At 41.7% G+C, this 16,093-nt stretch overlaps 1 protein-coding gene across 4 annotated transcripts in view; it reads right to left on the reverse strand.

The window, feature by feature from the left end:
* The window catches only part of pard3bb (par-3 family cell polarity regulator beta b), a 218,989-nt gene that overhangs the window by 12,522 nt on the left and 190,374 nt on the right, over positions 1 to 16,093 (reverse strand). For all 4 annotated transcript variants that reach the window (XM_080497881.1, XM_080497880.1, XM_080497882.1 and 1 more), the window contains one exon: positions 11,114 to 11,190. In XM_080497881.1, the coding sequence (XP_080354007.1) occupies positions 11,114 to 11,190 (77 nt within the window). The remainder of the gene's footprint in view (positions 1 to 11,113; positions 11,191 to 16,093) is intronic.

A 16,093-nucleotide genomic window follows, 5' to 3' on the forward strand; every position in this document is an offset into this window, starting at 1 on the left:
TAAACAGAAGACAAAGACGTGTGGCCACAGAGGGCTAAGCCAGACAGACCTGGAGGAGAAGGGAGACGTGGATGAGCAGAAGAGAGAACCTGAAGCACTGACTGTCATATTATGACTTGGGAAGGACAAATGCAAGGTTTCTTCAAGAGGTGGGTTAATTAGAGGTGAAGCACACAAAATACCCAAAAGGCTCCAACAAAAAAAAAGTAATAGACAAGACAGATGAATGGAGGACGAGAAGCAGACATTGAGAAAAGTGAGCAAGAAAAAAAAAAAAAGAAGTTTAGATGTTTAAACAGAAGAAAATAAATGAGAGCTACAAGTGAGAACGACTGAGACTTTCAGATTGATTGTGCTATGAAGCTGGGAAGAGAAGCATGAAAAAAATAAGCAGACAAAAGGAGAGGGAAATGAGATGGAGGGAGAGGAAGAAAAGAAACTGAAGGGTGATTGAGAAAAGGAGGGAAAAAAAGAAGAAGAAGGGGGGGGAAAAAAGGCAGAGAAACAAGTGCTGCCCTCCAGAGAGCGGGCATGCTGAAGGTCAGCATCTGCTGAGAATAATGGGCCCTGCTTTAGAGCGGCGAGCACACACACAAGCCCGCGGACTTACTTGTTCACATTTCAATGAAACTAAACACCGTTCAGAGGCTCCTATCTGTCTTTGTCAATAAAGTTCTGTCAAGTACGATCAATCCACCCGTATATCATGCATGAATTACATACTAGTGGAGGAAACTAACATGATTACGTTCCCCTGTGTATGTGAGTGTGGGTGCACACACGTTTGGAAATGTGCCACGTGTGTGACTATGAATGTGTGATTGTGCATAATTCAAAGTCCTTGTATTAGAAAGAACACAACTGAAGTGTTGAGAGAAAGAGAGACATGCAGGGAATGAGAGAAAACGACCACAGGAGGATAAAAAGAGAGGATGGTGGAGAGCAAATGAAAGCGTATGGTAATACAGTAAGTACTTAAAGCAGAAAAGTAAGAGAAGAAGTGACGGCGACAAAGGAGGGCGAAACGGGAGGAGAGGATCAAATTAGAAGTTCAGAAAAAAAAAAGATGTGTGTGTGAGAGGGAAAGGAAACAGTACTGAGTGGAACATAAAATGAGATGGGAAAGGGACAGAGGAGAAAGCCATTAGAGGAAAATGAGAGGAACTGAGGGATGAGGGCCTTCCAGATGGTAGGAGACTGTTGCCTCGGAAACACAGAGAGGGCAGAACAATGGGGATTTGGAGTGGTGTTTCGCATCCCATCATAATACAGCCATGCCATTTGGAAAGTGAGCGACGAAGCTGCAGCCAGAAAAATGACAGAGGCCGACGACGATTTCCTGCAGACCACCCCCCTCCCACCACCCCTCTAAAAAAAAGAAAGAAATTCAGATCAACAAGTCAAATGTGAGACACGTTGATGGAGCGACAGACCAATGAACTTGCTGCCACATTTGTGGGTCGATGTGCTTCAGACCCGTTCGCTCTCTCACCCCACCTGCTACACAAATCCATCTGTAATGTGCAGTTTGCATCGGGTTGTTGTGAGAATTAAAAAAAAATATTTGATTATCACCATTTAGCAGCTCCAGCTAGAAATGCAAAGTTAATTAAAAAAAAACCAAAAAAAAAACCTAAACAAAATAAAACTAAACAACAAATCAATTCTTCTTCTTTTTGTCTATTCCTCAAGCTATTTTAGACAGTGTTCACACAAAGCAGAAAAACATTTTATGTTCACAGTCAACGTTGTAGAGCTGAATGCAAAAGAATACAGGTTGAATTATTATGGTGATATATTTACCTGCAAGGAAACTTAGCTGCAGATTATAAAGCTACAAAACAGTATAGTGGATTCTGATTAACTATGATTAAAACAGTGTCAAAGTCAGTCATGTTCTGCATTTCATCCGTCTGTAGTCCTTTGGACGATTTTCTGTTCACGCTCCAGTCGGACTTTAATCAAACCACACCAGACTGCATTAACAAGCATCCTACTTTCCAAACAGATTTGTTGTGGCAGAGACCACAATTCCACAAATGGTCTTCAGCGTTCATGCTAGGACTGGTTTATGGACCAAACATAAGTGTGAACACAGCCTATAACTATCTCCATCCAGGGGGCAGCAACAGACACTGTTCAGGGTGTTAATTTGAAATACAGCTGGACTTCATCTGTAAGCAGTAAGTGTATATGTCTCTGAGGGGAGGTGTAGTGGTTTGTTTATAATGTTGTCTGCCACCCTCACCACCTGTTGCAGGGCCTCCCTGTCCCCCGTTGACATGTGATCAGGTATACAACCTCCTGCAGATTCTAACAAATAGATTCTACTAGTTTATTAAAAAAAAAAAGTAAGGACCCTCGTATGGACTCAAACTTGTAATATCACAAAACTAAAGATTGTACACTATCTTTTATGAAGGCGCAACATTTTCAATTTAACTGTCAATTTAACTGTTGCGAGACACTTCTTTAACTCCATGTATATTATATATTATTATTATTACTTTCAATGTTTCTCAGGGTAAACGTACACATTTGTGATAGCATTGAGAAGGTAAACAATATGACGGCAGCACAATGACTCTTCAAATCTATTGAGTTGAAAGCCACTTCACCATGAATAAAGCATTACTGTAGGTTTGGGCAAAGCCATGCTCATGAGAATACCTGGGGGTTGGGGGGGGGGGATCTTAATTATTATAATTTTTTTTTTTTTTACAAATCCACTTGTCCTACTTTGAAAGACAAACAGACACACGAGTAACAAGCAGCATGGCTGTCCTTGGATTGAAATGGAACCTTTTTCCTTTTATTTTCTGTATCAGTATTAGCAGTAAGAGAGTTTATTAAAATAAATATTCTTAAATTAACTATGTATCTAAGACACGATCAATGGATAAACTTAAATATGGCAAATGACTGCAAGTCATGCAAAACTGCCCCGGTGACCACACTGGATCGCTGGCTCCCACTCAGGAAGAAGCGGCTGCTCAAACAGAGCAAAACTGAAGATGTCATTTAACTACGGCAGCATCATCTACAACTACATTTCGATAACAATCTGTGTTTTCTTGGGACAAAATGAAATCAATTACTGATAACACAATACCCCATTCAAATAGACTTCATTATTCACATCTTGAGTTAATAAGGTTCCCCTCCTTGAGATCTAATAGTTTCAAGCTGGGGACATTTTGCTCTATGAAGCACCGAAGGATACAAATTGCTGACAAAATTACAATCCCTCAGAACCCACTAATTTGCAACACGAAGAGGAGTTTTGAAGTAGTAAAAGGTTGTAAAAGAGAGACCGGGGGGGTCACACAAACTCCAGCAAAGACACAAGTCTGGTCACGGATCCGCATGGAAGAATTTCTTGAAGGAAAACAAACACAATGATCTGCTGAAGTATCATTAGCATTTGGAGGGCAGATGTGTCTTAAACATCGATTTGTTGCAGCAGTGTGTGTTGCTTCCCATCTCAGCTGATGCATAAATCTAAACAACAATGAACCGCGCCATCCACTGTCTTTTAATCAAGTGATTTTGCCTAATTGCGCACAGTCACAGTGTCCCATGTTGTACTTTACGTAATGGGAAAAATACATTTTTCATTACCGTTTAACCATCTAAAATGATTTTGAAACTGGAGGATATCTGGAGCAGCACAGGCCCAACAGATGGCCACTGTACTGCTGCCAGATGTTAACAATTCACAGCTGAAAATGTAGAAATTTATGAAGCACAGTCCATCGTCTTGTTCTTTAATCTAAAGTAAATAGTAATATACGATAATAGCCGAGTGTACCTCCGACATACAGAATGATGGTTTCCAGCTGCAAAGTGCAGGCCGAGACATGACACCGACGCTCAACTGCTTGCATAAGAAGAACATTTTTACTTTGTACATTATGAAACGTTTCCAATGGCTTCCATATCTGGATGTGATTACACTGTGAAGTAAACTTTCACAACCTTCATGATTCCCCAATGTTCACTCCACATGAGCACAGTATCACTTAACAAGAGTTCAGCCCTAAAACCTGTTGAACATTGAGCGGCAGAAAGAAAGATTTCCTCTCTCACCCCGGGATCCTCGCATATGAAAGCAAATCATGCTCCTGTCATGACTGCCTGCTGGCCCTGCAACACATTAGAGGTTGTAACCCAACATTTTGGAGTCCGCGATCCAGATGATCAAAGCTTTGACCAAAAGGCCTTGAAAGTGCCAATGAGAGAACACGTCAGAAAGACCACGAGTCCGGAGCAAGATTGGGTCACGGGGAGGGAGGTGGAGGCCATCTACAACAGGCCAGGTCTTTCCACATGGCTGACAAACAAGTGGTGTCTCAATGAGTCCAGAGAAACATAGAAAAAACAACTGGACAATAGGTTGGATTGTGTAGCGGTGGTAAAGTGGTCTGGGAAACTCTTTAGTTCTGGCTGGGGGGTTCTTTTCAAGAGAAAGGCAAGTGAGAGACATTCTCGGTTCATTTCCCTCCTCAGCAGAATGAAATGATATTCAATGACGTCCTTTCACCCCAAGTTCAGAGAGAATGAAAATGAGAAGTGGAAGGGGGGGGGGGGGGGGGGTCATGGAGGGGATGAAAAGAAAAATGAGGGAAATAAATGAGGAACCATAACAAGAAGGAAGTAGACAGAGACAGGGACACAGAACAACATCTGCCTTCTAATTACTAATCATCTAATTATCATTATAATGAGGAAGTGTCAGTCTCCCCAGAAACCCGGACAACAACCCTGATTGGCTCTTTTAATCTAATAGGAACAATTACAAAGATGGATCGGAGAGGGTGTTTGGATAATCCAATTGGGTGCGAGTCGTCTCATGAACAAATGAACACCATTATTAGCGGAGATGTCTTCAATCGAGTCTTAAAACTTAGGTGCACAAGGTTGAGCATTTCAGCTGCAGTCATGAGCAGAGATACAGCTCAATGCAGGTCACAGGACTCAATTTGTAGCCCAACTTCACTTCAGTCTTTCTTGGAAGAAACACTCTGCGTTAACGTTTGTTCCACGGCCTATTTATCGTAATGGTTGAAATGTGTCTATTTCCATTTTACTTTTGTCTTCATGCTCTGATTTTTCTTTTTATCACACTAAGAGCTGAACCAACTGCTGCTTTAATAAGACACATGTGACCTCCCGTCCCCACTCTGTGCAGCTGGTGAGCCACTTTCCCAAAGACAACAACTTAATGGTTTCACAGGTGCTGTGAGGAGTAAGGTCATTTTAATCAAATGCTACACTCTTATAATTAGATTGAAGGTACTCCCTTGGATTTTTGGACTGGAGAATTGTGGAAAAGGTGCGGTAAGTGAGTGACGCTGCCCCCTTTACCAAAATAACTTTCAGTATCTGGTAGTTACTCCATCTTACTACATGTTAGTGATGGTTTTGAAACGGGTCTGGGATTGTGGAACAATAGGCATAAAGATCTATTTCTCTGCTGACTGGTTGTTTTATAAATTAATACAGTTAATGAGTTATGGTTATGAGAAGTTTATATGCCAAATTCAGTCAGCTATGACAGGATGATGAGGTACAGGTTAAAACAGAAATCAATTGTGAATACACTGTCGGTTAAGGGTGAAAGTATACATGTTTACTAACAACATACTTACACAACCTTTTTTTTTCTAATAAATTAGTTGCCAAAATTGTCATATAATCTTATGGATGAAAGTGATCTTTCTCTGGATTAGACTGGGTGCAAATCGCCTGTGCTAATCTCATTAAACCTGGATGCAATGTCACGTGACTTTGCTTCATTCCCATTCATATTTCAGCAAATGTCAATGATTTCCATCAGATAGCAATCTTAGAAACAATTATTTCAGCTACAAATGTGTTTACACGTGGCTCCAAAGTGAGCAAAGAGCCATGTTTAAATGGAAGAACATTAAATAATCCGAGAAGAACAGGCATATCTATACATGTCTCTGTGTGTGCGTCTGTGTTTGGAAAGCAGAGAAAAAGAATGTGTAAATGTGTTCGTAATGGTGCACACATGGCAGGGGCGCAACCTGTTAATGTTGACCATACACAAACCCTGATAGCCATCTACTGACCTCAGATTGACCGCGACAGACACACACACACACACACACACACACACACACACACACACACACACACACACACACACACACACACACACACACACACACACACACACACACACACACACACACACACACACACACACACACACACACACACACACACACACACACACACTACAAATCACAGAATCACTGAAGCCGTTTGAGCTGTTTAGCACAGATGTACATTCACTCTCTAACATGACCTCACAACGTATTTAGATGTTCTGTAACTCCATCTTTCTCATTTGTGGAGCAGCATCGCCTTGCACTCCTTATTTCAGACGCAGGTACTTTAACTCTTACCAAGTAATTAAATGCGTTCGGGTCTAGTGTGTTTTTGCCCAACAGCACATAGCTGTCATTTATAAAAGGAATGTTTGAGATTCAAGCTTACTATCACATGTGTAGATGTAGAGAGAGAGTCTCAGTTTTGTTTCAGTTTAACAGCAGAACTGAGTGAGAAAGAAGGGGAGAGATTCAAGTGAAATACAATGGAAAGAGATGAGGGTGAAGAGTATAGAGAGGTAATTTTAAGCAATTTTAGGCAAGAGGAGACCTTGAAGGGGTTTCAACTGAAAGCACAAGCAATTGCGTCTGCCCGCCCCTTTTTTTCTTCCTTTTCTGTATTTTCTGTGCCACGCCCACAAAGCCCTCGATCTCTCAAATCTTTGGGATAAACGCCTCAAAATAATAAATAGAAGAGTGTCAGGTGTTATTTTCGTGTGTTCTTAACAAAAGATGTGCTGCAGACTGAAGTATATTTTTCCTGCTGTAAGGTACAATATATGGCGAGAGCTCGAGTTAATGTTGAGAAAAGGGTTGGGGTAGAAAAACTAGCAGTTGATAGGGTTTGAATAGAGACTGACAATGGTAATTAGGTTAAGTTTGCCAGGCCAATGCTAATACAAGGATTATTTGTTGAAAATTGCTATTTTCCTGTCACATACACAAATTTGAGTCGTCATGGACTATGAGCATTTATTTAACCTTTCTTTTAAATCTTGAGATTGCAGCAGTGTTTTGGTACTATTTGTTCATATTTGGAAAAATATATACTTTTTTTTTACTTATACTCTTGTCACAACAATGAAAAACATTAGAACTTAGATTTAACAGTTATTGCGCCAGTATTTTACCCACTCAAATGAAATTGGACTGTATATGGCCCCTGAACTAAAATGATTTTGACCTCTTCTGGGAATTCCTGGAAGTGATAATAATTTGTGTGGCTTTAAACCTGCTTTTGCTAATAGATCCGTTTCAACATACATGTTGATGTTCTGATGAAAATGGCTTCAAACTGTGTGCATGTTTCCAGTGATTTATTTGATTGGCTAAAAGCTGAGCAATTTCACGGCGTAGCAAAATATACAGTATAGCCTGAGCAGACTGCTCTCTATTTCAAGCAGTGACATTTGCTGACAGTTTGTTTGGGGAAATGTTTGTGCTTAAGGCAGGGAAACATCATCCACTGCTGGGTCATGTTTTAATTTTAGAGCCATCAAAATCTTGTCTCACATACAGACACTCACACACTCACACACACACACACAAACTCAGTCACACAAAGCACCCGGTGCTACAGTTAAACTGATGTTGACTCAAACATACAGTACCTGATTAAGCAGCCCGATAGTTATTTCTGGACTTGCCGGGAAATAATATAAACACAAGACTTGCAAATGCACCCGATGTACGATCGCTAAAAACGCGCCCACGCATGTGTACAGGTATATAGAGGCACGCAGACATGAGATACACACTTGCAGCCTGCCAGCTATTTCTGGGACCCGTGGCAAAATAATATGTTTTCATAAGGTCAACAGCCGGGATGTGGTTTCCAAACATGAGCTCTTCTTTTTCAGGCTCCCTAGATGGTGAAATATCTGGAGTGGTAACTGACAGCAGGAGAAAGAGTGCAGACAGAGATGCAGGAAGATAAATAAAGAGAGACTGAGAGATAAATGAGCTTCTGTGAACGAGTGATAACATCTCTTGGGTTAATGTGTCTACTCAGGGATGGATTCTGTTCACTGTGATGGAGCCAATTCAAATAGGCCAAGCTAAACTACATTTGGCCAAACATACATAATGTATATTGTATATCTGCTATCTCATCCCAGTGACTACAAAAGTTCAATAACATACTATTTTTGTTCAATTATAAACTAATATGTTTGCTTTATCATAAAAAAGAACGACACTTTTATTTTATTTCAAAACATTGCAAGCTGAAAACCTGAAATTTACATTTTAATTCACAATTCACAATACACAATACACGTAACATTTCTAAATACATCCTCTGGTTAGAAGAGATACCCAGAACTGTATAGCAGCTACCTCATAATAGTCAAATAGCATTTATATTAAAGCCAAACCATTTGTGAAAACATGAATGCAGAAGAAAGTAAAGAAGTGAAAGTTTTTTTTAAGACTCGGTAGAAAGCTTGTGGCAGGTAGAGTTTAAGATTGATAAAGTTCAAAGTATTTATTTTGGGTTTTGAAAAAACAAACAAACAAACAAACAAAAAACCACAGGTTTGATCAATGTGATCATTTTCAAGGTGTACCTTTACTTCATTGCACTGGAATTATGAATTAAAACTATTTAGTAGTCTCGTTAAAAAATGTTTTATTTGTAGATATATGTAGATAAATTATAATATTTAAGATAGTTTGGCAGTATATTTATTGATATCTTATATTGAAGCTTAGTTTGTATCAATTTGTGTCAATTCTGGGTGATTAAATAATATCTCTATCTTTGTAACTTCCATCTATGGCTTCACTAAACTGTACTGCATGTGGCCCTTGAGCAAAAACAAGTATTACACCTCCGATATACATGGTTTAATGTGTGTAACAGAGTGTGTTCTGCTACCAGACTGTATTCATTGATTTTTAGTTTAGGTTTGCATGTGACTTGCAGAAATGCCCTGATGTCAGAGCCGCTCTGAGGGTCAAAGTAAGCAGGGAGATAGTAGAAGTGACTTCCATGGGAATAAAAAAAAAAAAAAAAAAGTCTTGCAGTAGTCGTCAAACATGATGCCATACATGTAAAACTGGCACTGCATTTATGGACTATAGTGCATGTCTGAATATGGAAACCGAGACAGAGTGTACTGTATGCGAGCGTGTGCATGTAAGGGTCTGTGTGTGTGTGTGTGTGTGTGTGTGTGTGTGTGTGTGTGTGTGTGTGTGTGTGTGTGTGTCCAGTTTCCCAAGGCTTTTCAGATACCACAGCCAGCCCTCAAAACTATCATCACTGTTCTCATTCCCATCTGCCAAAGTCATCACCCACACAGAAACACTCTTCCTCTCGCACACACACACACACACACACACACACACACACACACACACACACACACACACACACACACACACACACACACACACACACACACACACACACACACACACACACACACACACACACACACACACACACACACACACACACACACACACACACACACACACACACACACACACACACACATACACAAAGAGGTGTGAACCAGCCATCCCTCAGCATTTTTAACAGGGGTGGGAACCTGGCTGTAAACTTTCTGACACTTTAACCTTCTGTCTGTCATTCCACTTACTGACTCCATCTCTCCATCTCTCGCTTGCTGACAAACAAACATTTGTTTGTCTGCCAAGGTGTTGGTCGTTACAGGCAGAGTAAAATGAAGTGAGAGGAAGCAAGTAACAACTTAGCCGCATCCTTGCCGTCAAAGTTTACACTTGTATTTTCACTTGGAAACGTTTTATTTTTAGATATGAGTTCACAACACGGTGGAAAATGACTTTAAATACTATTAGGCTGTTCCTGTCTGTGAATGAATAAGGACAAAAAAAAAAGTAATTGTGGAACAGAGTAAGACATCAGATGGGGTTGTAAAGCAAAGGGAGGGCCAAAGAGAAGAACTCAGGAGAGGAGAGTCTGGGGAAAAGGAAAATGTAGAGATCTGAGGATACTGAAAGGGTGGAGAAAGAGAGGGGAATCAGGTTTGAGGTCTTTCAGGAAGAAAAGGTGGCAATGCTGGAGATGAAAAACGAGATGCTGAAAGATGGGGAGTGACTGCTAATGGCTTGAGAATTTGGTTGTTTTCAAATAGAGCTTCAACATATTTAAATGGTCAGTGAACAGCTGCACTCTTCAGACATGATCCAGGCGGATTCAGCAGATACTTTAAGGACAACTGCAGCCAATCAGGGACAGAGTGTTTATCTGATTGCATCAGAAATCAGATAATGAGAAATAAATGGGAGAAATATTTCAGGAATAGATTCATTTGCTCAGGAGGCGGTTATAGTTCTGGTGTCGCCTAATGTTTGCCATATTTCATACTGTCCTCAGAGGAAAACAATATAATACAGTGGGGAAAAGGGTAAATCAGGGGGCAGAAAAACTGTTTGGTGGTTGTGTTTCCTTCCTTGACCTCCACATTTCACCAGAGGTATACAGAAAGTCCCCATCTTACTTATGAACCAGCTCAAAAATTACACTTAAATGGACAAGAAAGTGGAGAAAACTATGAAAACAAAAACCCTGAATTGCTTATAACACCGTATCTGAGTCTAAAAATATGATTTCATCAACATAAAATACATCGTCTGGCAATTTATATCCGGGTGATTTCCAGTGAAATTTCTTGAAAGTAAAGTAAAACCAGAAAAAAAAAATATCTTTGAGAAATGTGATTTCAAAAGCTGTTGTGGACCACTGGTTCACAAGCTGGAAACATGAAACTCACAAGAAAGCTGGAAACTACTGATAGAGCCATCGGCCAGAGTATGTTTTGGTGGGGGAGCAGATCCAGGAATTAGAGATCAGCTTTCAGCCACGTCTAAGAGCGTGTCCCCCAGGGAGAGGGGAAGGTGAGACCGACAGAGGCGGAGGCCTCCAGAGAGACATGCAGGAAGAGAGACAGAATGCAGAAGGGTTAATTAGAGAAGAGGAGAAGTACCTTGGTAGGGAGGCGTACTGACGTTCCACCTCTTCATATCGTGGTGTCAGTCGATGGTCTGTCCCTCTGCCTGGCACCTGGTGAAGGAAAAGTCGTAAATTAGTTCAGATGTGTCAGGGCTGTTCCTTATTTGATGATCACAGTAGGCCATAACGCTGAGAATAAATCAGTGATGTACTGAAAGCCAGCTACCACCTTGCTAATGATGTACCATGTGACGGTTGATGCAGGCTGCAGAAATTGTGCATGTGCGTGGATGTTTCAGTAAATTTGCCAAATGAAGCACAAAAATCATGACATTTGTTGAAATTTCTAATGTGACAAAAACAACAACAAAGTGAATTCGAACAAGACAGAAATCAAAGTTTCAAGAGATTTTAATATATTGGAAAAAAAAAAATCTTAAAAAAATTCACTTTTAAGTGGTTTTTTTTGAAAACAAGCATCGATTCGGCCAAGATAAAAACACAGAAGTACATTAGGGCTGAATTCAAATTCTACTGGTTTAGTTTGTAAGAGGACAAAAATCACAAACTTTTAGAAACATCTTTCAAGTTTCAACTTGAGAGTATATATTAAGATTCCTACTTCGAGTGGGAATAAAGTGAAAAACTGAGTGTAAGCATGTGCACAGTGCCCCCCAAAATCCCTCGTGTGTGTTTGTATGTGTGTGTTTTTGATGCAGGGGTAATTTATGACTGACAAAGGCTAGTTATGAGGGATTTGGAGTTAGAGTTTCGGTCTTTTGAGGCTTTTTTTTTTTTTTTTTCTGTCGGGGAGAGGGAGTCTCCATCCTAGATTAGGTTACTTCAAAACAGGATGGAGTTGTCTCGCTCAGGCTCTGACTACACACACACACACACACACACACACACACACACACACACACACACACACACACACACACACACACACACACACACACACACACACACACACACACACACACACACACACACACACACGTCTCATCTCCATATTGGAGAAAAAAAAAAGATTAAGTCAAGCTGCTGACAGTTCAATCTCTCCTACTTCCTCATCTCACTGGTTCCCTCTTTAACCCTCACATTTCACTTTTTCTCACTCCACTTATTCTCATTTCTCTTGCCTCACACACATACGCGCAGACACACACCCACACTCTCTCTCTCCCAACAGATTATCCTCATCTATTCAGTGGGGGGATTCCAACTGCTGTGGCGCTCCTAAAAGAAGCCGACTAAACCCGAGATCGTCAACACGCTTCACGAACACGCAAGCGCACACCATGCATCAGTCATTTTTTTTTTTTTTTTTGTGAAAGACACTGAATAAAGTAAATGAGAGTCATTTCAATGTGATGTGGGGTGAGACAGTGAGAGACGATTCAGGTGATTGAGTGACTCTCCGTACATACTGAAGTTCAACAATACAAAAAAAAAATTATAATCATAACGCTTACATGTAGCAATATAGAGTTCCCTGAGGCTGAGTGCTGCTGAGAATCTGAAAACAGCCTATTTTGTTTCGCAGATCGCAACTTTTCCACTGTAATATGTCTTTTTTCTCTATACCGTAGTATAAAATTCTATTAGGGAAAATTGCATAACATACAACTATTTCCACAGGTACACTGATGGGATATTAGTGCATGACATTGGCACATTTTAGAGATATAATGTCCTGCAAAAAAAAATAAAGGGTGTATGGCATGCCCCCTCATAATGAAAAATAGAGTAAAAAAGGCATGGAATTCAAGGGAGCATAATGGGTGAAGTGCAGGAGCGTGTCCCCAGTGGAGTGGAGACAAAAAGCTAAAGGTTTTATAGAAAACTAGGTTTTCTCCTTTTCTCCTCGAGGTGCTAGGTATTAGATATTATGGACCACAGCTTTTTTTTTCTTCTTCTTCTTCTCTCTCTTTCTCTGCCTCTTCTCGCTGCATTCCAGGGAATGATGCCAGAAGGCATATAAAACAGATTTGCTGGCCCCGCTTTCTTTTGAACACCTGTCTTTATAGCTTCAATATCTCAGGTAGAGAGACAGCGGGATATTAAGAGGGAATCGAGAGGTGGAGCGAAAGAATGAAAAGGCATTAGATGGAGGAGAGAGAGAGGGAGAGAGAAAGAGAGGGAGAAAGAGAGAGAGAGAGAGAGAGAGAGAGAGAGGTAGATTGAATGAGAAGTAAATGAGTTAGAGAGAGCAGGGGAAAGAGATGCAGGAGGGAGGAGGAGGGATATTATGAAGCCATTGCGAAGTGGTAAAAAGGAGAAGAATGAGAGGAGAGGTGAATTATAAAACAAGGGGGTGAACGAGGGTGAAGACGAGGGCGACAGAGTGGGGAGGTGAAAGCGACATTAATGACACGATTTAAAACAAGACGTGAGGATGAGGACACAGGAGATGGGAGAGGGTGAATGACTGCATCATCCGGGGGAGACTGAGAGGCGAGACAGATGAGTAAGAGGTGACGAAAAAGCGAGGAGTCATGAGTGGAGATGGAATAAATGAGGGAGGGCGGCAGGTGTCGAAGATAGACAGAATAAAAGCGGCTGTCAGATTGTAGCAGAAAACCTTCATAAGCGATAGCACTGGTATTGTTTTTTTTTTTTTCTATTGGCAACTAATCTCATTGGAAGAGCAAAAGCTGAGCAGCAGCCTCAATATATGGCTTTGTGCTTCTCAGCTGAAGTGTTTGTGTGCATCTTCATGTGTTTCTGCAGTATTTGTGTGGATCAGAAGACAAAGTTGTAGCGGTTCGCGCTCCCGTCTCACAGCTAGAATGAATGCTTAGATTCCTGAATGGGAGTCTTTCTATTTGAAGTTTGCATGTTCTCCCTTGAGACTGTGGGTTTTTCATCCAGGCACATACTCCTCATGTACCAACAGGGTGAACCAACATCTTTAAATTGACTGCAGTTGTGATTGTGTGTGTGCGTGTGTGTGCGTGTGTGTGCGTGTGTGCGTGCGTGCGTGCGTGCGTGCGTGTGTGTGTGACTGTCTCTCTCTGTGTTTGGCTGCTGATGAGCTGCCGGCCGGCCCACAGTGTAAACGGCCTTCAGCCACAGTGACCTCAAGTTGGACAGACATGATGGATGTCACTCAAAAACCAGCAGGTGAGTGTATCTCATGCAAAGATGAATGACACTTCCATCTGCTGTACTAAAGCCAAAATATGGCGGCTCGTAGCACTGCCATCTGGCGCAGACGGGAACAGCTGCACCCAAAGTCTGAGCGGAGCAGTGGTGCAGCGGAATTAAGGTCCTGCCAACACTCTCACCTGATCCACTCAGAGCTGCTGTCAATCAGGACGCAAAGCGAGAAGAAAGCCCGACAGTTGAAGCGCAACTTAATCAAGGTGCAACCTGGTGTTCTAGATCGGCTCACATTCGCTCCTGTGAGTGGGCGGAGCTTGTGAGTTACCGTTCTTGTTTGGGGTTCGGAAGCTATTGCATTGTCCATCCTCATACGTAATCATAGCATGAAAATGTGACTGGCACGTACTTTGGCAGAGCTGTTGAGCAGTTTGGCACAAGGCGGAGGCGATTTGACAAACCATCGAAGGAGCAGCCGCAGCTCTGCTCTTCATCCCACAAATGCTTTTTGTGAAACAGCAGTGATCCACAAACAGTCAGTGTGGTGGGAAGTTTTAGAAATAAAACAAGTTAGCACGTAGGCTGTGTCAGAAATAAACTCAAATACAATACACAAAGTTATATAATCACTCAACTCAAGAATTTTGATATCAACCACTACAAAAAGAGGAGCTGCTACTAACCATGCCATTGTTTCCAACATAAGCGGCTGAGGCATCGTTGCTTTGAATACATCAAAACACATTTGAATACACAGTTAATGTTTGTGTGCATATTGAGCACAAATCTTCCATTTTATGTGGCAAAATGTTTACGTCTGAAACTTTGAAAATCCTCAAATACATTCAGCCTGAGCCAGAAGACTGGAGGTTTGTTTGAGAGCTGGTTGACTGACTGACTGGCTACGACCGGGGCTGCCAGTATTAATCTGTCTGAATCTGTGGGAGTCTGGAAGAGATGGAGAGAGAGAAAGAGGGATGTTAGATGTTGGGAGACAACTGTGACAGGACTACAGGGCAGGGCAAACACCGTGACAGCTCAGCTTGTGTGGGACATACTGTACATACACACACACACACACACACACACACACACACACACACACACACACACACACACACACACACACACACACACACACACACACACACACACACACACACACACACACACACACACACACACACACACACACACACACACACCAACAAGTGCACAGGATCGATCTCCCCCTGCACACACACAAAAAATATGCACAAGCTTTATCTTTCAAGTGCAGCTACTGTACATCAAGTCAAAGTCTCTTCCTCACGTGCACGCTGCCAAACACATACCCTTGATTTTATTCAGCCTCACACACAAACTCACACATTCCCTCTCACTTGCAGAGGGTCTGTGGCAGCCGTGTAGCACACTGGTTGGGGTAATGGTCTAGTGAAAAACCATTTCACGGCATAGTGAGCAGAGGAGAGGCAGCGAGGAGATCAAGCAGAAGAGACTGATACTGAGGGGAGAGAGCACACACACACACACACACACACACACACACACACACACACACACACACACACACACACACACACACACACACACACACACACACACACACACACACACACACACACACACACACACACACACACACACACACACACAGTAAGAGGGGCTCATCTCTCTCCTTTTAACAGACCCTTCAATTTGCCCATAAAACACACACACACACACCCACCCACACCCACACACCCACACACCCACACACCCACACACACACACAACCTCATCTCAACACTGACACAGTTTCTCCCTGTCTTACAGTTCTTTCTTAGCATGACACACGCACACACGCACACACGCACACATGCACACACACACAGTCCCATTCTTTTAACTCGAGGACTGTTTCAAGGAT

This window comes from Blennius ocellaris (genome assembly GCF_963422515.1).
Source record: "Blennius ocellaris genome assembly, chromosome: 6".
NCBI lineage: Eukaryota > Metazoa > Chordata > Actinopteri > Blenniiformes > Blenniidae > Blennius > Blennius ocellaris.